At 45.8% G+C, this 21235-nt stretch overlaps 1 protein-coding gene across 2 annotated transcripts in view; it reads right to left on the bottom strand.

Annotated features, from left to right (window-relative positions):
* EGFR (epidermal growth factor receptor) overlaps positions 1-21235 on the bottom strand; it is a 173220-nt gene extending 151985 nt beyond the window's left edge. The window contains exon 1 of one of the 2 annotated variants that reach the window (XM_055803533.1): positions 21118-21235. Coding sequence is in view for 1 of the 2 variants with exons in the window: in XM_055803531.1 (XP_055659506.1) it covers positions 8583-8688 (106 nt within the window). In the remaining variant the exon portion in view is untranslated. Of the gene's footprint in view, positions 1-8582; positions 9031-21117 lie in introns of those variants that run through there. The other variant, XM_055803531.1, reaches the window with a different exon arrangement.

The following is a 21235-nucleotide window of genomic DNA, read 5'->3' as shown; positions in this document are numbered from 1 at the left end:
CTTCCTTCGTTTGGCCTCCCTTCAGAAAACATGATGGTCTTACAAAAGCATTTTGAACTTAAGAATTAAAAAACCAACAACAACAAATAGAGACTCAACTAATTACAACGCAATATATCAATTAATGCGATGAAAAAATGGTATTTCCAAGATCAGAGGATTGCTTAGCGACAGGAGATGGCATGTGCAGCTGCAGTTACACTTTGCAGAATTTAAGTACACAGCTCTGTCAAGAAGAAACATTTATACCTCAGATGTGAAACACCTTCAGCTTCAGGAGTGTACATGTGTCTCTCGGGTCTTAGTGGCGGGGTGTGAATACATATCCCCAGATATCTACCAGATATGCATCCCCAGATATAGTCTTTTATTTTTTTGGTTGGATTTTGGTGGGGTTTTTTGGGGTTTAGGGTTTTGTTGTTGGTGGGTTTTTTGGTTTGTTTTTGGTTTTTTGGGGTTTTTTTTAAAGTTAGGCCTTGCAAATATGAAAACTACAATCCTAACTGTGCTGCAGCTATGCAGAAAGCATCATTTAGGAAACAATTCAGACTTTACATCTGCTTACACCCAGCCTTGATTTGCAGGTACTGTCTCACATCGCTGTTACTTCAGGAAGTGCCAGGGCTTCCCCCAGGGCAGTGGAGCAAGGGGCCGGGCACACTGAGCCGTACTGCAGGCAGGGAATGAGCACGCTTCAGCTGCAAGGAGCCAAGCCACATACACACCACAATAGGTCACCTCATCCCAGGCTATGGCCAGCCTCCACCAAGGGACATGTCCCCAGGGAAGGACACGCAGAAGGGCCTTCAGGAAAGAGGAGAAACGATGCTCTGCATGAGACATTATCTCAAAGCTTGTGAATAAGCCCCAAATAGGATGTTGGTTGCCTTCAGCTCCAGGCAGTGTTTATCGTTGGCTTGAGCATGGGGCGAGAGGCCAAAATCCTAGCAGGCAACTTTGCCAGTGGCCAGCTGTGTTGCCTCAGGCAACCTTTCAAAGCCTCCGTGGCTCTGACCCTGTGGCTCCTGATAGGCAAAATACTACTTTTCCCTACCTAGAAGTGCTGCGCGAGCTCGCAATGCCTCTGCGCCAAGAGCGTCTGATTTCCAGGGCTCTTCTGGTTATCTTCATATTTACTGCTGGATCTGGTGATGGGAAGGCAGAGGTTATGCCATCGTGCTTTGATTACCAAATGCACACAGATCCCGCTCCTACAAACTGATAATTTTCTTCTCATAAAAGCCAGAGCTACAGTACTACTATCCTGTCATCAAGAGAGCTGGTTTATATCCTTTCCTCCTTCCTTCCACATCTTTCCCAGAAAACATCTCACCTGACATGGTCCCTGTGACTCGCCCAGCCCCACTGGCCCCACGCCCCAGGAGCAGCAGTCTGCTCCAGCAAAGCCATACTGGCAAAACCACCTGTGCTGGTTCTGTGTACTTGTATTTTTTTTATTTTTATTTTTTTTAGTTTATTTTATTTTTTGGTTTGGGATGGAGGGGGCTGGCAAACTTACCATTTTTCCAGGAAGCTAGAGGCTACACCCAGGGATGCTACCCACCCTTAGTGCGGCACCTTTGCGAGGCAAAGGAACCATGGAGAGGTAACCACTAGATGGAGGAGAAAGCTTTTAACCCACACAGAAGTGCAGCTGGCCTTTGGGGCATTGCTACTGCTCTGCAGCTTTCGCCCTACTAAAGTCCTGACCCACCTGCCTGGGCGCCTCCAGCAAGGAGGTTGCAAGCCTCCAGCTCCTCCTCCAGCCAGAGGTTAGCAAGGTATGGTGAAGGCATCAAATATATGCACACCAGAGAGGTGATGGCTACCCAGCTTTTTATAATTATTATTACATTGAGTTATTGTTAATATAATTTCATTTTCATAATTTTTATTTTATTTGATGAAAATGGGGGGAAAAAGTGATCACAAACATTTTGGACTGCATTTATCTTTCTACTTAATGTTCACCTGGAGCGCAGCTATTGATGTGTATATAAATGACAGTTTACCCCACCCCTGAAACCTTAAGTTTTTCAGGAGGGGAAGGAACGAATTGAAGTTAGCTCATTAATTTGAGCCAAACTCAGCCAACGTACCTTTGCCAAAAAAACGTGAGTGGGAGGGAGGGATAAGAAAATCAAATGGTGTTCTGGTATTTTCAAAATAAACCTGGAAATTTTCATTTCAAACAGTATTTCATGTTCCTTCTTTCCCAACTTAAAAAATAAAAGAAATGGTCTCAGGTCAAATCAGGTCAAATTTAATCTTCCAGATTATCTTAAAATGAGGGGGGTGGGGGTGGGGTGTTGTTAGTGTTTTGTTGTTGGGGGGGGGGGGGGGGGTGTCCCCCCCTTCCCTTCACTAGAACCACCCCAACACATTTGTTTCAGTTTGACTGAAAGTTACTCTTTTTTTCCAGGGTTGTTTTTTATTTTTTCTCTTCAGCTATCGAAACAAACAAAACCAACCCATTATCTGCAGCACTCTAATAGTACAACATGCATGAGAACACATAGATGTTTACTTTCATGTGTGCAGCTGTGCTGGGCAGGAGAAGGCATGCTGGCAGGAGGAGGAACCTTGCATCTGCCTTGCACAGATCTGTCAACAGGCAAAATACACTTTGCATTAAAACTTAAAATGAAAGCTCACACACCTTTACGGGCTACATAAATCCAGGGTTGCTCTCTCTTAGCAATCTGTCCTGTTCTTTAAAAAGAAAACCATAACTCTTTTAAGAGGCACAGCATGGTAGCAACATCCTAGTTAGCTCAATGGCCAACCCACACAGTCTTGTCTTTGCACTCTGGTCATCAGAAATTTTTCTGTTCAAACACACAGTCTCACAAGTGGGTTTCCTCACATTTGTTCCCTATAAGCAACCCTCAAAACCTCAATATTAACCACAGAGAGCAGAAGACCCACACCTATACATTTTCCCTGTAAGACAAACTATGAAGGTATGTCATAGCTCCTGATAAAAACCAATTTTGCTTAAGCAGGAATAGACATTTACTTTGGTACAATTTCTCTGTACAGAGAAGTACATTATTTTTTTCCCCATTTCCTTTAGGAATGACTTCTACTGCTGGTATTCATTCCAAGTGTTCTGTAACTATTTCTGAAGAAAGAAAAAAAAAATACACTATTACCCAATACTGTTAGGTCAGCAGAATTCAACCCTTAAAAAAAAAGTATTACAGTCCCATTCACTGTAGTTGGAAGCCAAGAAGTAACACGTAAAACCCCAGAATGGGCAGAAACGATACTAGATCTCACACTACACCTACTAATAAAGCGTTCCTGGAAGCAAAGGGGCATAGGAGAAGGTCACACCGGTATGTATTTAACAGGTCAGCATGTACTGTACCAAGCTGAACAACAACGGTCAGAGTCCACACGGAACATCAAGCAGTGGATTCCCACACTGCCTACAATTAACTCCTGGAGAAAATAAAAAATAAAAAATAAATTCACCTGAACACCTCCTACCCACACCTACACGATGTTGATAAACCCACAGCGGTGGCTCCTGAGGTCCTCACGCATTTCACGAGCTCTCCAGAGCCAGCAGGCTGGAACGGCAGCGGTCCTGGGGAACGGAGGGCTTCTGGTGAGGGCTTCTGGTGAGTCACGCAGCTCCTGCTCATCCCTCCCATCGCAGGCGCTGGGTGAAGTGCCGCTTAGGACCCAGAGAGGCAAATGCTGCACTAACTTCTCCAGTTGCTCAAGCTAACCTTGAGAGGAGAGCAAGGCAGGTGACTATCCCTGTCACAGCAATAAGTGCAGCTTGAGCACACCTTGGAGGCTACGTGCCTTCTACAACTGCTACAGAACAAATCCGGGGAATGAAAGGCGAGAACGTGTCTTCCACTGAGGAGCAAATAAAAGCTCTGCCACCTTCCCTAGCAACTTTCCCTTTCTGATAAAACTACCAAAATCCTAGCTGGGTTGAGCGCGATTCCTGTGCCAGCTGAGCCCCGACCAACAGAGTTGCATTTTTCCCTTGCAGATGCTCAAGCAGAGCAGTACAGCAGAATGGGGGTTTGAGAATTATAAAGACAAAGAGAAGATGCTGAATGCAATCCACACATTTCAAAAACAGCAATTACTCTAGCTGGCAGGTTAGCTTTCTACAGAATTAGACCTCACCTCCATTTTGGCTAGTCTGAATTACAAAGGTTTGTCAGCCAGGTCAGCCCAGAGAGTGCTCCTGATGCAGACTGGCCAGGGGATGCTTCTGTGGGTACCCTGCAGTTCTGGCCTCCCCGATTACAGTCCTACATGCCAAAGAGTTTCTCTGACAATACAACCACATTTGCATTACATGAGCCCTTTTGCAATACAGATCTGAGTCTAACACAAGATTTGACACAAGTTCTCATACCTGTGAACACCAATACTTATAACAAACATGCTAACTATTAATTTTGAATGCACGTTAGTTCTTTGTGGGATGCTCCACTCACATAGGCAGGGGTGACTGCACCCTCTGATGCACACACACTACCGAAACTTGGAGTAATCCAGGAGTTTGTGGCAATATCAACAGTTTCTACACAAGACCATTCCATGAAGGTATTGTCATCCTCCCTAAAATGAAGCAAACCTTTCACTAGGCTTGTTTCTGATGAGCTGTTAAGCAAAGGCAGTTTGTGCTCAGTGAAGATAAGGACACCTTCTGAAGGAACTGGTTTGACTAGTCAGCTATCTTGCTTCTAAAGCTAGCATATCCCAGCGATTTCAGTGATACATGGATACCCAAATGCAAAAGTCAGCCCTGAGGACCATAATGGCATTGTGCGACACTCCCTGAAAGTCTCCCTCTATAAATTAACAAATAAATTACAATGGACTACTCTGATTGTAAAGTCTCCAGGGCATTGATCTTGACATTTCTTATTTATCTGCAAATCTCTGACTATATTCTTGATGCAAGAAGTAACACATTTGTATTTAGTACCACTTCAGCACAGAGTTTGCTCACCACGCAGAGGCACACACCTTGCAAGAGGCCCATCTCTTCCAGAACGTTTTGCTCGCAGTCACCGCATTTTGCGGATTGCCCAAATTAAGGAGCCAACTGCTGGCACTTTACGTTCCCTTCCACACTTGTCAGAAATTGCCCTTAATGATGGGATTTGGGTTATGTTCTTAATTGTTCACACACTGTGGCACTGGAGTAAGAGCAGGTCTATACTCAAGACTACTTAATTACATTATCTCACCAAATTGGACCGTATCAGTACCTAAATTTCCGTCTCTGTAACTGCATTCGCTGCCAAGGCCGCACAGGTTTATTATAGCTTCCAAATCCAAAAAAGTTCAGTCATTTATCAAGGAGGAAAAATAAATAAATAAATGGGTGCACAGGCAAGATCTTACATAACAAATACCTACACACACACACATGATCACTCCTGTCTCCAACACAGAAACCTCCACTTGCATCAGTGATAACACAAATATGGAACAACAGAACAGCAGGCCAGCAGTGCCAGTACCGCAACAGGAGCATGAGCACCCCTTCCCTGCGCCGGGACGCCTGGCACCGCGCAGGCTGAGGACCTGCTGGCTTGCTCCCACCAGCAGGCATGGTTCACGGGGATCTCCAGCGAGACCAGCCTGCACTGGAGGGCATCTGAAAAAGCACTGGATGCCTGCACGTAACCGGGTCAAGACCTACACGATCTGTAAAGATTAGTGCACTTGTAATCCATCTGCTGCAAGTAAGTATGGAATAATATACAGTGCAGAAACTACAGAACAATGTAAAGGGCAGAGACACATAATAGCAGTACACACAAAACCCACACATAAACACCGCACAGGGTATTAGATGGAGCTTTTTCATTTCCCATGAAAATAAATACTTCAACATCCTTAAGGAACTTAGTTTTCCTTGGTTTTTCAGAAAACAATGCAAGATGTTGGGTACAGAAAGGTATCACAGCCAATTTCGGCAGCGACCCAGCTGCCCAGCATGCTCGCATGCATGCTCCCACCCCGCCACGGATGCAGCTACAGATCAAAACTAGAGATATAAAACCAATATACAGCAACAAAAAGCAGTTCACCGAACTGCTGCGCTGTCACCAAGCACTGACACACAAAATGGGCATGTGTCAAACACATCCCACCTAAGTGGCATGCCAGCTGTAGCAGTCATTTATCTCGGGTACCACTGAGCAAGCCATCCGGGGCACATGAGTGGAAATCCAGATTAATTCCACTGTGGTTAATGTGGGTCAACATCAGAGCAGGTAGATAGAGGCAGGTATTGATCCCTGTGAATGTACTTCAGTTTCCAGCAATGCCTTTTGTTTCTGGAATATACGCAGTTGGGGGGGGGGGGGTGTGGTATCCTAATGACTACAGTGTTATAACTAAACCAGTTTTCTCTCATCCATATTCAAAGAACTCATTTTAAAATTTTGGGAAAAGACACAATTGTATCTAAATTTCCATTCAAACATCAGGTTGATCAGATTTTATAGGTTGATTGCAACATTCTTCTAACAAAAACAACACCTGCCCAGGTACTTTTTTTTCTTTTGAGACAGCTGTTTTTGGTAATAGAACAAATCAGGTTGAAATTTCCAAAAGTGTCATTTCATAGGCGATTTGAACTTCTGAAATCCACAGAATTTGGTCCTAAAACTCAAAGAGTGTTGCATATATTTATTGCGGCACATTTAATTCCAGAATTACTCTGAATTCTGATGGTCCTAGCACTTGACCAAGGAGGCAGGTCCTCAACATATACCGATGCCCTATTACCCGTTGGACCTGTTGCTTCAAACCAGTAACTCACAATTCTCACACACTGTTTCATTTTGTACCCCAACTGATCTTCTTGCTTATCCTTAAGCATGGGGAGAAACTAATACAGACCAATCAATCGACTAATGCTGCCTGAAGAAATTCTTCTGCCTCCATCTCTGCCACTGAGTCTCCAGCATTCCTCAGAAGAACAGTTAGTTGCTGACACAACATGCTGAGAACAATCTATTGGGTTTATCACTGAGCTGCTGATTATTTAGTAATCCTCAAGTAACTGGCACCTCCTAAGTTTACAAGACACAGAGTTAAACACTATAAACGAGGCATTTCTCCTCACGCTCTATATATATTCTACATGCACACTAGAGACTTTTAATACAAGCACAGCAGGTGAGGCCACCTAGCTTCTCATAATTTTCAAAGGGTGAGTTAAAACAAAAAAGAAGAAAGAAAAAAAAATCCCAGGAAAGAAAAACTGCCCGTGTTACATCAACAACAGGTATGAACTTGATTTCTGGAACAAGAGAATCTCTCCACTTTTTAAAGGTTGTGCAACTAGTTCTTTTGGATGGGGTGTTTCTCCCTTTCCAGGGCGGTTTTACTGTCCACAGTCACGAAGGACTAACTCAACTGCTTTAAGTCATCAGCCCTTCCACAAAATATTAATTCTCTTCTCCCGCTTTACCTTTGAAAAGAAAGAAGTGGGTGTGGGGGGGAACAACCACCCAACAACGAAACTACCCAAATCTACCTTCTCCCCCCCCCCCCCCCCCTTTTTTTCTTTCTATCACCCCCCACCCCCCGGCTGGCAGATTTCCAAGATAAAGACGACTGCCTGGAACAGCAGCCGGGCCTGCTCTCCAAACTCACAAAAGAGAACCGCCACACACAGAGAAAAAGCGACAGATCCCACCGGCCAGAAACGTTTTCCTCACCCTTTAAACCATTTTCTAATAAATAATAAAAATAATAATAATAATTAAAAAAATCTCAAACCAAGCCCAAACCAGCAGCCCCGACCAGTCCCGGCGGGCTGGAGGCGCCGCTCCCAAGACGCGCCGGGCGGCCGGTGTCCCACGGGTGGCAGCGCCGGGACACGGCCGGGACACGGCTGGGATAAATCGCTCCTCTGGGTAACAACCGGGGACACAGAACCCCCCGTGAAGTTTCCTCGCTTTCCCCGCCCCCCCTTCACCTTTCCCAGGTGTATATATACAGATATATACACACACATACATATATAGTTTGTTTGGGTTTGGGTTTTTATAGGTTTTGGTTTTGTTTTGGGTTTTTTTTGGGGGGGGGTTGGTTTTTTTTAACAGGACAAGCAGAGGTGCCCAGCTTGGCGGGGGGATGCCCGGAGCGGCACTTCCTCGGTAGCTACGCGATCTCTCCGGGGGGTGCGGGGCTGCGCCCCCCGCCCGGGGGCAGCGCTGCGGGAGCGTCGGGGCAACGCGGACGGGACGGGATGGGGGGGAGGAAAAGGAGCACGAAGGGAGCAGCACAAGCGATGAAATGTGCCAAGGCTTATTCCCTTGTATTTCCTCCACCCCCACAAAAGAAAATAAGCCTCGAATCAGGAAGTCAGAGCTGCGGGATCGCTGCTATAGATTTGGTTGGTTTCCCTTTTCTCCTTTCTTTTTTCTTAAGGAAAAAAAAAACAAACCCAACCCAAACAACTCGTCGCGACTTTCCCTCCGCCGTTCCCCAGGGCAGCGCCGCCGCCTGCCGCCCCGGCCCCCGCGGTCCCACAGCACAGCGGCGGCAGGACCCCGCACCCCCCGCGCCCCCCTTACCTTTCTTCTCCTCCACTGCGGCGCAGAGGGCGACGCGCCCCAGCAGCAGCACCAGGACAGCGGCCCCGCGGGGCCCGGCGGCAGCGAGGGGGCTGCGGCCGCCCATGCTGCGGCTCCGCCGGCGGGGGGGTCGGACGGGACGGGCGCACGGAGGTTCCGCGGAGCCGCTCTGTTCCACTCCGCTGCCGCGCTGCGCTCAGCTCCTCGGCGCTCCGCCCGGCGCGGCCCCGCGCAGCATGCTGGAGGGCGGCCGTCGAGGGCTGCGCGTACACGTGGGTACCCCCGCTGCGGGCGGGCGGCTGCTGCCTTCCTCTTCCTCCTCCTCCTGCTGCAGGCAGCGACGGGTGCGCAGGGGCTTGCGGAGCGGCTGGAGCCGGCTGCGGGACGGGGCGCGCCCGGCTGCGCTCTCCGCCCGGCCGCGGAGCGCAGGGGCTCCCTCTGGGGACGCCGAGGAGGAGGAGGATGATGGGGAGGGAGCAAGGAGAAGAGGGGAGGAGGAACCGGCAGCGCCTTCCCCGCCCAGGTGGGGAAGGGGCGGACCCGGCACCTGTCCCGGGATACAGGATGAGAGCAGGGCTGGCGGGGGGCGGTTGAGTCGCCTCTCCTTGCTCCGGGGAGTGGGGGGTCCCGCTTCCCGGCAGACTGCCCCGGGTTTGCGCCGCTGCTCGCGAAAAAGCGGGGTGGTCGTGGCGCAGCCTGAGCCCCGGGTCCCTCCCTGGGTGGGCACAGCGGCATCTCGGGGTGTTTTGCAGCAGAAGCCCTATCTCTCCCGTTCCCCCGGCTCCTCCGAGCCCCCCGGGGGAGGAAGGGCTGAGGCGGTTTGTCGGGAGCAACAGTAGCGAAGCCGCTCCGGAGCTGAAATCCGCTCCCCAGCGCGCATCTCCGCAGGGCGGCTCTCTGTTCCCCGCACCGGCGGAGCCCGCCTGGCTTCTCTGCCCACAGCCTGGCCTTGTCCTGGTCTTTCTACCCTCCGGGGCTTGCAAGGCTGGGGCTGGGGAGGGCGTGAAATAAAACCAGCCCATTTCTCGGCGTGTTTTAGGACGGGAGTAGCAGGGTCCCAACCAGGGCTCACCGGTTCCGTTCCCCTGCACCAGCAGCATGAAAATGCTCCTTGCTCCACGCAGTGAGTTATTTAATAGCCACGCAATAACATTAGTGTTTTTCAGGTGCTGCAGGGGCACCCACAGGCATTAAGCAAAAGAGTCTGTGCATGGTGTTCCCCCTGCCCCACCAGCCTCTTTCCTTCCCGAGAGGCAAACCCAAGCTATTCCATAAAATATGATTATGGTTACAATCCTATTTTAACAGGCTGATCCTTTGGAAAGTGGGAGGAAGCATAGTCTTGTCACTCAGGCACGTATATAGGACACAGAAGTGTCACTTGTCTGGGCTGGGATTTCTCCGAGCAAATCGTGATTCAACACTCAAACTTGCTAAATGCTGGCAGGAATTTCTTCATAAAGCTCTTGTGAGGACTTGGGTTGTACAGACAATAGGTCGTGAAGCCTTAGAACTGTTATGATTAATTGGGAACTCCAGAACTGAAGTCCTTAATGACAGCAGGTCGGGGAGATTACGTGCTAAATGCCTGTGTCTATCACAAGGTGCTGGAACACAATAGATTGCAAAATAGCCACTGAGTGTATCTTGACTTTCCTCCTTGATGCCTGTCCCTCTGAGAGATGCACTACTTTTCTCCTACCAGCCAACTTCCTCTATACAATCATTTTCTGATAGTTTAACTATTTACTGTCTAACTAGGCAAAAAACCCCACCATCCCATTTACTTCTCCCAGCACAAAGCCCGACACCTGACCACATGCCTTTAACCATGTATCATCCCACCATGCCTGTAATCGGTTATTAAGATGAATTGTATTACAAGTCAGCTTCTGTGTGCTGCAGCTGACATTCTGGTTTAGTTATATCTTGTAAATAACGCGAAAGATGTACTTTGTAGTAAACTCAGACACTAGTAATACCTGAGGAACTCTACTCATGATTGGTTTCATGGCTGAACTAAGGGCAAAATCTGGGCTTACAATACAGTATTAATGCAATTTGCTTCAAAGATGCTCAGACAGTGCAACTTCATAAACATTATGTATATATGATTTGTTTTCATTTACTTAGATACATAGGAGGATCTTTAAAAATGAGAGGCCCAGGAAAAAAAGATCACCTTCTAGGGAGGGAAGATTTGCAAAGCATCTTCAGCACACACTAATGATTGCAGCCTGCATTATGAGCAAGGAAGCGCAAATGAGAAACTGAGAAATGAACCTCAAGTCAGTTCTGTGAATAAATACTAAATAAAAACATGTGCCCCTAGACACGCATGTTGAGCATCAACCTACCACTATGGAAGGCAATGGAGCTTTTAAAAAAAGAAAGGATTCAAAGTGACAATTGAAAAACAAACTAAATACAGGGGAAAAAAACCCAAACAAAACAAAACAAACATCTTTTGCATATGAACTCAGTGGAGAAACTTGTCCAAGTCCTGTCCTAACATGCTAAAGAGCAAATACTTGCTTTGCAGAATTTTTCATGCAATTGGGATTCTACCTGCTATAGTGAGCAGGAACTTTTCATACTTTCTCCACCTCCCATCACATACTGCCCTTACATAAATGCACATAAACCCAAGTATTTGATCCTAAATAAACTCCTCTTTCATTCCTGACATGAGTAGCAAGGGAAGACTTGGCAAATTCTCCTTTAAATTTACTTTCCCACACTGCAGATACCCACTACAGGGGACTCCGACCTGCTGCTGGCAGTGCTGTACTGCTGAAGGGGCTGTGCAGCATGCAACTGTGAATTCCATCCTCCCACTTTTGGGTTACTTTCATGTCATCTGTGCTTTCTTTGCCAAGGTCACGAGACAGACAGAGGCTCTTGAGGCTGAGGTTTGAGATGCTTATGATCACAGGCAGGGCTTTCAGGCCCTTTTTTACACAACTGAATGATTTTTTGGAAAGGTTTGAATTCAAACACGACTTTTTCCCTGAACAGCTGGTCACATATGCAGTGACCACCTCTGGTATAACTCCTTTGAACCCAATGTAAACACGTGAATTTTTCCAAGGGCATGCAATATTCATATTGCAAAACTTTTATTATCAGCTGCATGTGCGTGTGGATCAAAGGTTATGGGACAAAAGCCAACCTTTTGACCACCAATTTTTAAATTGATAGCTCATAGCGAGAGTATCATGCTAAAAACAGTATCTTGCTTCAGCTTTCTTTCAACTTGCTTGCTTTATAGTATTTATGTATCTCCTGTCTTCTATATAATAAGAGTAAACATGCTGATCTATGAGTAAAGTCCACGTAAGCGGTTAGTTCCTTCATATGAAGATACTGCTGGATCGCAGAACCGAGCTGCAATTGCTCATCGCTGCTTGCCTGCGCCACTGAGCCGATTACTTAGCCACACGTGGAGAGAAGTAACTATAAGAGGATGAATAACTGATTTCCCTATCAGTGGAAAAAGCAGGATTAATTCTCCTATCTCTTCCACATTCCCTCAGAATAAAGTCTCAAAATCCCTTCAAGAGCCAAGAAATCCCTGCTGCTGGATCCTTTCCTTGAACAAAATGAAAAATAAATGTGTTAGTTTTCATTATCCACTGCGAAGTGGGTCAGCAGTTGCCCCTCCAAAATGTTCGTCAGCGGCTGTTCCTTGGTGGCAACGCAGCGCTTCCCTGCGTGTTGCAAAAGTGATTTTAAAGGGCAGGCTTTTTACTGGAAGAGAAGAAATGAAGCAGAGATGAATTAGTGTGGTTTTACAATCCAGCTTGCTCAGATTTCATTTGCATGGCGTTTGAGATTGTGGACATTGTAGTTTGTATTCTGTGACTCCTTGCTGAGGTTTTGAAGTGAGGACTGAGGTAATAATTCATGGAGCTTTATGGCACTTTGCGTGTTGAAAACATTGCACAAACATTAACCAATTTATCTTCACAAATCTCCTGTAAAGCAGGTTAGTAGCTATCATTTCCATTTTATAGATGTAAAATAATTTGCCTTGGGCAGAGTGTTGTGGCAGAATGAGGGTTATCACTCAAGAGCTGTTTATTCCAAATGTTGTATTTAAACGTCCTCGGATCATGCTGCTGCTAGAGAGCGTCCCTGATGAAAAGGTGTGTAGGTGTGTATTTTTACACACTCAGATTCCCTCTCTCTTCTCTTAACACCATTCGTATGTTTGCATAGCAGCACTTAGAAAGGACAAGACTAACACACACATGGGTGCTGGAATTAAACCTTAATTACAGCAAATTGCACAGTCAGTATTTCAACACGTAACTATGGGTGTTATCTCAGGAGGGTTCCTATACTTTCTTTATTTAGATGCCCAATTTTTTGAAGCAGAAAATAAAAAAATAAATTGCTTTGTGCATTTTTACTGACATCTAAAATAATTGCAAGAATCAAAAATTCTTGTATATCAAATTCTGTCAGTATTGAAGCTAAACATTACAATTCATAACAGAAATGGAACAATGTTATCAGAGTATCATGGGAATAACTATATTGACAATAGTATACAGGTTTTATTCCCCTCTCGCAAAACATCTACTGAACTGCTGGGGAATAGGGCATTTCCACTGTCATCTAATAGGTAATTTCAAAGGGTGGAATACACTTCCTGCTTAAAAGCATCCATAGCTATGGTGTTCATAACATCATAGTAGGGACTACTGTGGTTTTCCACATACTTCACAAATCCTGGAGCTAGGTATTTCTTGCTATGTTCTTACCTGTGTAAGTTTTGCAGTTTCTATGAATAAGGCCATAAGGTCCTGTGATACTGTGATAGAATGAGGTATGTTATATTATATCCAAAATCTTTGTTACTAAACAGTGCAGCAGCCTCCTACCAAGGAATAACGCTTCTGCCTTATTTCTGTACTTTGTTTTTTGTTGGGTTTTGGTTTTGTTTTTTTTTACTGATATTACCGTGCTACATATACTCTTGTGCTCAACCATAAATCATACATCTCTGTACGACTGCAGCAATTACAATTTGAACACACTGTCAATAATAAGATGCCAGCAGAAGTCGAGACAACATCACCAGCTCACACCGTATAGTTATTCAAGATGGGTGACTAGTAATAGTATGTGTCTGATTAGGAACACTAACACTGCTAATTGCATTACTCTCACTGTCTGTTCTGCACAAGTGAAGAGGGAGCTTTGCACCCTTGCTCACCTAATTCCTGACCCACAGCACAGGCTGTCATAGCCCATGTGTGTCCAGAGTGAGAAAGAGAGGGGGGCAACAAGGCACAAGCTGGTGCCCTGAACTTCGCCTTAGGAAGAGTAAGAGTGCCATGATGCTGAGCTCAGGTGTGATGGTTGGCTGGGGCCGGTTGGGCATATCCTGCCCCGTCTCTGCCCAGTAAAGTCCTTTGCTCTGCCTCTGCCCAGCTCCCACCTGAAGTTCAATGCTATAATAAAAAATATAAATAAAACAAGGGTCTGCTCCAAATACTGTCTCCTTAGGTGTTTGCAGCGCTGTGAAGAGAGCGAGGAAAGCTGATAGCCCTGAGTCAAAGCGCAAAGAATGTGAGTTGCATCAAGGGTGCGGCTAACAGGGCTTTCTTCAGATTCAGCCATCTCCTGCTGTTTGCATCCACAGCAGACACAGATAGGAAAGATAAGAGATTGCAACACCGTGATTCTCCCAAACAACTGCAGCTACCAGTCCTTATTTGGGCCAGCCAGTATAAAAGAAGTCAGCCTTCCCTGATGCCCACTCCTTGTTTTGCATTATGGAGGTATCTCTGCCTTAACTCACTTTTCTACATAAGTTCCTGTAAATTCAGCATTTTCAGGACCATTCTCCAGCATGTAAATGAATTGCCACAGAGTAGCTTGCAACCATCAAAACATTAAACTCAGTCTCCAGACCGGTGTGGTTGCATCCAAACTACCTACCAGGAGCAATCCTTTGGCCCCTTCTGCCTCTCAAACAGTGTTTGGAAGAACAGCAGCCAGCCTAGCCTGGGACTGTTCATAGAAATGAATAGTGCAGATGATAAGAGTACAATGTGCAGGGAACACTCCCTGCATAACTGACCAACATAGGCACGGTCATACCTATTTCCCAGTATTTCAGAGTCAATGGTTCTGTTTCTTACTTGCCTCAGCATGCACATATTCAATAACTAGAGTATCTCAGTAGGCAGTTTTTCCTTTCTAGCCAAAAAAAGCACAGATGATCATCAGTTCTTTTCTCCCAGCCCTGTAAGACAATAAGTACCCTAGCAATTACAGACACTTCATTGCTTATTGCTTCTCTGTGACTCCAGAGATATGCCATTAAAATCATTACCTTGCATTTTCCACATGAAAACCCGGCCCAATAGCAAAGCTGAACTGAACGGGAAAAGAATTCTTCTGTCACATACTTTGAGGTTGTGTCCCCAAAGCATTTTAACCACAGATCATGTGGCCATTTTTATTTAAAGCAAAATATGTCATAACGCTTAAAAAAAATCTATCACATTTTATTCAGCACTGCATAGCTAAATAATAAAGACATATGTGGCAAAGTCTGGGCAATTCAATGTGATTAATCTGAACTATATCCCAGAGATATTGTAACTGTGCTGAAACAAATCCCATAGGACATGGCCAGGCAGCCAGTTGCCTTTTTCCCTTTATCATACCTTTAATTTCCAAAATCCTTCTCAAGTATATGTTTTCTGCAGCGTGTTGGAGAGCGTCGCGGAATGCGGCTGAGCAGAAGAGCAGGTTCTAGATACCAGAGAGGTCACACAGTGCCTGACACTCCAGCAACAGCATCTTTATTTTCTAATGAGGAGGAGCCAATCAGTGCCCCCGAGGAAGGCCTTACAGCAGTTTGGCCAATGTAGCTATGTGCCATGTTGAAAACTGAGATTTTGGCAAGTGACATGATGCTAGGCATCAGATCTGTAAAGCAAAACAGCTGGCGCAGAGGCCCTGGCATCCTCACTGCATGTGTTCCTGGGCATTTTAGTTCAGGCTGCCCCTCTCATCACCCGACAGACTGAACGTCCACTGCTGTCCTGGCTGTGCTATGTGGCCCCTGGAGAACATCCTTCAGGTTAGCTCCATCTGGAAGAAACTCAGGTAATGCACCCAAGGCCACAGCACAAAGAGGATCAAGTTAAAAAAGTTCCCTGCTGATCCATACAAAAATACTTTTACAAATGTGTTTTGTTTACACTCCTCCTTATTTCCCTCTCTCTTTGCCAATACCCTCGACTGCAATCTGCTGTTTGTAGAAAAAAGAAACAAAAAAATCTTTGAGTTCCTGTAGAAGTTTTACTCTTTAGAAGACAAGACAGGACCTGGATGCCAGCCTCAGTCTTCGAGGTTTGCAGAGGGGGCTGACCCCAAATCCAGAATACAAACAAAGCCAGTCTTTCCTGGCTTAGCTAGAAAACCGCTTGGTATGAAAACAGCAGCAGGATGAAAACGCAAAGCAGTTCCCTTTACCCAGTGATACTGCAAGATAAGCTAGATAAAGTAAAGCCATGAATAATACAAAGCATATATAAGACCTGTAATGAAAAGAAGGGGCTGAAAACAGCCAGGCAGCTGCACAGAGAGCTGGCTCAGTGGCACGCACCAGCGGGCAGGCAGGGCAGGAGCCAGGGCCAGCCACCACGGCGTCCTCAGGAATCGGGTCGAGGATCTATGGAAAGTTAATCCACAAACCAGATAATCAAGGACGGGCATCATGTTTTAAGTGATGTCAAAACATGTTGCTACAAAAAGGGGTTGAGAGTGGTCAACTGAATGCTCTGAGTTTTTTCTCCCTTCCTATTTATAACGTGGTCCCCAGCACACCTCGGGATATCTCTTTGATCTTGACTCCTCAGTATTTACTTCTCAAGCTCCCAGCAGCTTTGACGGCAGTTCTCCCTTTCTGTTCAGATGGATGAGCAATTCTCTGAGCATTTCAGTAAACCTCCCAGAGGTAATTAAAATATAACTCTCTCCATCGCTTCCTTTACTCCAAACTCAGCTCCAGACCTTAAAATCCCCACCGAGAGGACGCAAACCTCTAATCAATTCCGTGTGCGCACTCCCACCTCCACCAGAGCCCTCAGCTACCAGTGTGTGATATCCTGCAATGCTGGTAAGAACATAATATCCTGGTATAAATAGAAAGCATACCATAAACCAGCCCAGGAAAACATGAGGATAAAGCAACCTGTCTCCTGACATTTTTATTTTTCTTTCTGAAATGGATCACATTGGGTAGGCTACTTCACATTCTCCATCACCCCATCTTCATAAGCAGTTCCCCAAACTACAAGCTCCTCATCATTTGGTTTTAGGTGTTACTTCCTTTCCCAGCCACTACTGCAGAACTAGAGACTCAATTAATTTAAAAAAAGAGACCCAGTACAAGGGCATTAACTTCTCCAGACCTGCTTCCTTCCTGACCTCAGTGCTTATTTGACTATAAAAGAACTGATGCTGCAGTTTTCAAAGAGGCGAATGAGGACCACGACTTCTATTCCCAGTCTGTGGGAGTGGGAAAGAAACTTCGGCATAAACACATGCAATTTGATACTTTAAATATATTCTAAATAGCTCCTTTTCCTTTAAAACTAATTTCCTCTGAAGGCAGAAATTTATCACCAATGACTCAAGCTTCCTCAAGGTTTTATCAATTTAAACTTCAATATTCTTCTTCCTTTGTGTATTCATGCCACATTACCTAGCCCTTGCTCACCCACTGAGCGCTTGCTCATGCAAACCAATACATTGGTTTTTCTGGTTTATTTGGGTGAGCGAGTGCTTCCTCATCATGAGCCTTGCCCAATCTATTAATTTGAGACAAGGGTCTTGAGGGAATTGCAGACCAGTCTGCAAATGGATGAGTGGTTTAAAATTTTGCCTCTTTTCTATATGGTTGCAGCAGAAGAAAAACAAATGCCTGGGCCTTTCAGCAGTGGAACTACTGGAGACCGGTTTTCCGCAAACGATTTTGCCTTCTCCCTTCATCGCCTGTCATCTGCAATACCCCCTCGTGCCCTCCAATGCCAGCTGGGTTAGAGGCAGCCAGTATGGAGATGTATGCATGTTAATGGGCCACGTGGGCTGATGGCGACAGAACAGATAGCTGCTGAGGCTGCCACCTCTCATCTCTGCCTACCACCAGGTTTCACAAAGCTTGTGAGGTCCTCACTCTTCTGTGGAATTTAGTTAAAATTAGTGAACAGGGATGGGTACCGATAGACAGAGCGACTGCATGAATCTTGCTTCCAGGCTAAAAAATCAGGAGCTGGCAAGAAGCTGTGATTGCCTGGCTTGGAACAGTTGAAATGTGTCCTTGATGTCCTTGCTAGTGCCTCAGGAATAATGACAGGTTTAGAGAGTGCAGCTCCATGACCTTATTTGAGTTGGAGCGCACCGCAGTACGTCTGACTGCTCTCTCGAGGCTTTTCTTTAAGTTTAAAGAGACTATATCAGGCCATCATTGTGGTCCAAAGTTACCAAAGTTTTTATGGCTGATGGGAGAGGCATATGTACTCCGTGATCCTGATGTTTGTTATTCACAGATCTGCTCCTGACCTTTGGTTTTATCTCTGCATCTCTTCCCTGAAGCTAACAACGTGCAACAGAAGCCAGACCCACTTCAGCAAGCCCACACAGCAGTCAGGGGGCTTCCCCGTGGAGTTGGCCACCAGCTCACACAGACTTCCCTCGGGAGAGGAAACCAACGAGGTCACCTCTCATTTGCAGTTTCTCAAAAACCAGAAGACCATATGTGGATGCCATGCTTATCTGAGTAGAGAGAAGGCCACAATGTAAATAAGAATTACAATAACAAAGTCTTGAAAACGCAAATGGAAGCAAGTCACTGCCTTTCTGGGAGACCTGTGCAGCTTATGAATGCAAAAAGAAAAAAAAAAAATCTTTACAGAAGGAGGTAGATTTCTCTGCGTAGCCCGAAAAGCTAGATGCTGAAGTAGGAGCCAGAGCTTCCTAAGCTGTAACCCTGCCTGAGCCCAACCTTTCCTCTGTAAAATGGGGGTAACAAGTAGCACAAACAGCTAAATAATTTTTAAGAATAACAACTTAATAACTACATGGAGCTTTACAGCCAGGGCAGGCTTCAGGAATGCTATATATTCTTAAAATCTCGACCTTCCACCAGGATTTCAGTGTGGTTTATGCTAGAGAGTGTTTGTTCTCTGAGGGAATAGCTGCACTCTCCCTTCTTAAGTGAAGCTTCATCCCTGAAACAGAAAAATGGCAAAGTCCATGTGACACAATATTACTGCTCTGTTCACTCTTAATTATTGGCATGGTGACGAGAGCTGTATAAACTGAGCCAGTCCAGTAAAGAGTTCTTAGCACTGGCTGGTTAACCACTACATTAATATGAACATCTGACACTTAATTTTCTAGGAGGGATTAAAAGCAAAGTAAAAGCTTGGGGGATGCTGTATACTTGTATGTGTGGGGCAAGCAGGGGGAACAGAGGCTGGGAGCAGCAAACTCCACCGTTTCAACTGGTATAGATGCTTCAGCCCTTCCCTTTAGCCCGTGATGTGGAGCCCACTTGCACTTACTCACAGCTCAGTTTGAAAGGGTGCAATGAGCTGGGATGGATTTTGTGGGGTAATGGTTGTGTATGTGCTTATAGGTAGGTGCAAAGCAGACAAATAATTCACTGCCGCTGGTAAGCAGAGTGCAATGATCTATTTGCTTTCTTTCCATCTTAAAACAAAAATCTGGCCTGAGTATTTTAATAGCAGCATTTCTCTAGGAAAGGCATTTGTTTACTTTAGTGCCTGTAAAATTTGTCTGAACAACAGTCTGGGAAATAGAAAGCCTTGTCTTATTCACAGAACAAGTATAACAAGTCCTGCAAGATCTCTTCCAATGTTTCACCAATATGCCTCTACTCAAAGCCTGCAGATTAGACTCCATGTTTAACACAGCACAGATCTTTTCTTTAAGAATTAAATACTGCAGTGTCTTCATAAATCTGGGTCTATCACAGAGAACTACCTCCCACCCAAATAGCAACGGCATTGCTACAGGCACCAGTTTTGTTGAGGACAGGGCCAGGACACTGGGAAACTTTTACTGCTGACACTTGCCTAAGAAGAGCAGAGGTTACCGGCCATCTCCTGCATGTGACAGCAACATTATTGTACCAAAGCTGCCCTTTTCCCCCCTCAGCTGCTGTGGGGCTCATCACTGCTGGATGGTGTGGTGTACATGAGCAATGCATGAAAGAGTTCAAGTTCATTGGGGGCTGCTAAATACAGGTACACAATTGCAATCGGCGTCTCAGGAAAGGCTTACTGCCAGAGCAGCCATTGGGGCTGGGTGGGCTGGGGAAGGTGTCATGGAAACATCAATTTTAGTTTGACACGGCACAGCTTCCCTCCTGTTGCACTGAATTAATACTGGCAAGCAAAAGTGGAAGTCCTTAGGCGCTGCTCCCCAGCTTTTCAGGTGTTTACATACACAGAACAGCTCTTTCCCTTCCTCTGGGGAGGGAACAGCCCTCATCTGCAGCCACCGCAGCTGGTTTTGAACAACAGAGAGGGATTTTTCCTGGTATCAGCTCAGGAGCTGCTCCCTCCCTAAGCTCATGGAGTAGGACACTCACTGGTCCAGCTACAGAAAATACTGGTGGAGTGATGGGGGTCTGGGGACCACCAGATCTCTGAGATATCCATTACAGGCGGGCAATAATTTGGGTTGAGTTCCCCCAATCCAGCTCCAATGCCAGGCTGCTGCCCACTTCTTTCTTGCTGGTGGCTGCGTAAATCACTGCCATGTGGCACAAACCTACCCAGGGTCTGTATGTGTGGGATCAGATCAACCCAGAGGTAGGAGGGGAAGAGACAATATAAGTCCCCAATGTCACAGGGAAAGGCTCTACCGCTTGACCCCATGTTAAGTAATGCTCCGTTTCACTAGGGGCTTCCCTGATCTCCAAGGCATTACTCATGGAGGAGAGACCTACTCATCATGAGTAAAGGCTTTGGAATCTGGCCTTTAATGTACAGCAATATCTTAGCAATAGCGAATATGTAAATCTCTGCTTCCTACAATGTATGCATGATATTAGGAAAACACTGCATAACAAAGAGCAAAATAAGGAAAGCGGTGCCAAGCAATTCAGTCTACACTCAAGCTTGCCCCAGTTAACACAGCCCTGGTGATTTACACGGCTGTAGGACAAGCTCTTAATCTTATTTTCCAACAAATTGCAGGAACAAGATGCTGACAAGTTATTTAAGGAACGCTCCTCTAAGAGCTTATTGAACCTGCCCATAAGTCTGTCCAAATGCACAGGCATTGCAATTTTGAACAGCACTAAGAAAAGAGACCAGCATCCATAGGTGCACGTATGGTTTCCACACATCTTAGCAGAGTCTCACAGAAGACAAGGATCCTCAGGACTATTAAGACATGTTGCCTGACCTTCTATCCCAAGCAGCAGATTCCACAAAATAACTCACCATGACAAAGAAATGTGACAGCATTTTACCTTTGAAGACTTCTGGATGTGTGTTGTTTTGCTGTAGAAAAGCAGAGTGTGTAGTGAGACAAGAAGCACATTTTCTGCTCAGCGCTGTTGGGTATGCCCAGTGGTCCAACCTGTCTGC

This window comes from Falco peregrinus, chromosome 5 (genome assembly GCF_023634155.1).
Source record: "Falco peregrinus isolate bFalPer1 chromosome 5, bFalPer1.pri, whole genome shotgun sequence".
Classification (NCBI taxonomy): domain Eukaryota; kingdom Metazoa; phylum Chordata; class Aves; order Falconiformes; family Falconidae; genus Falco; species Falco peregrinus.
This window is presented reverse-complemented; position numbering and strand designations above follow the sequence as displayed.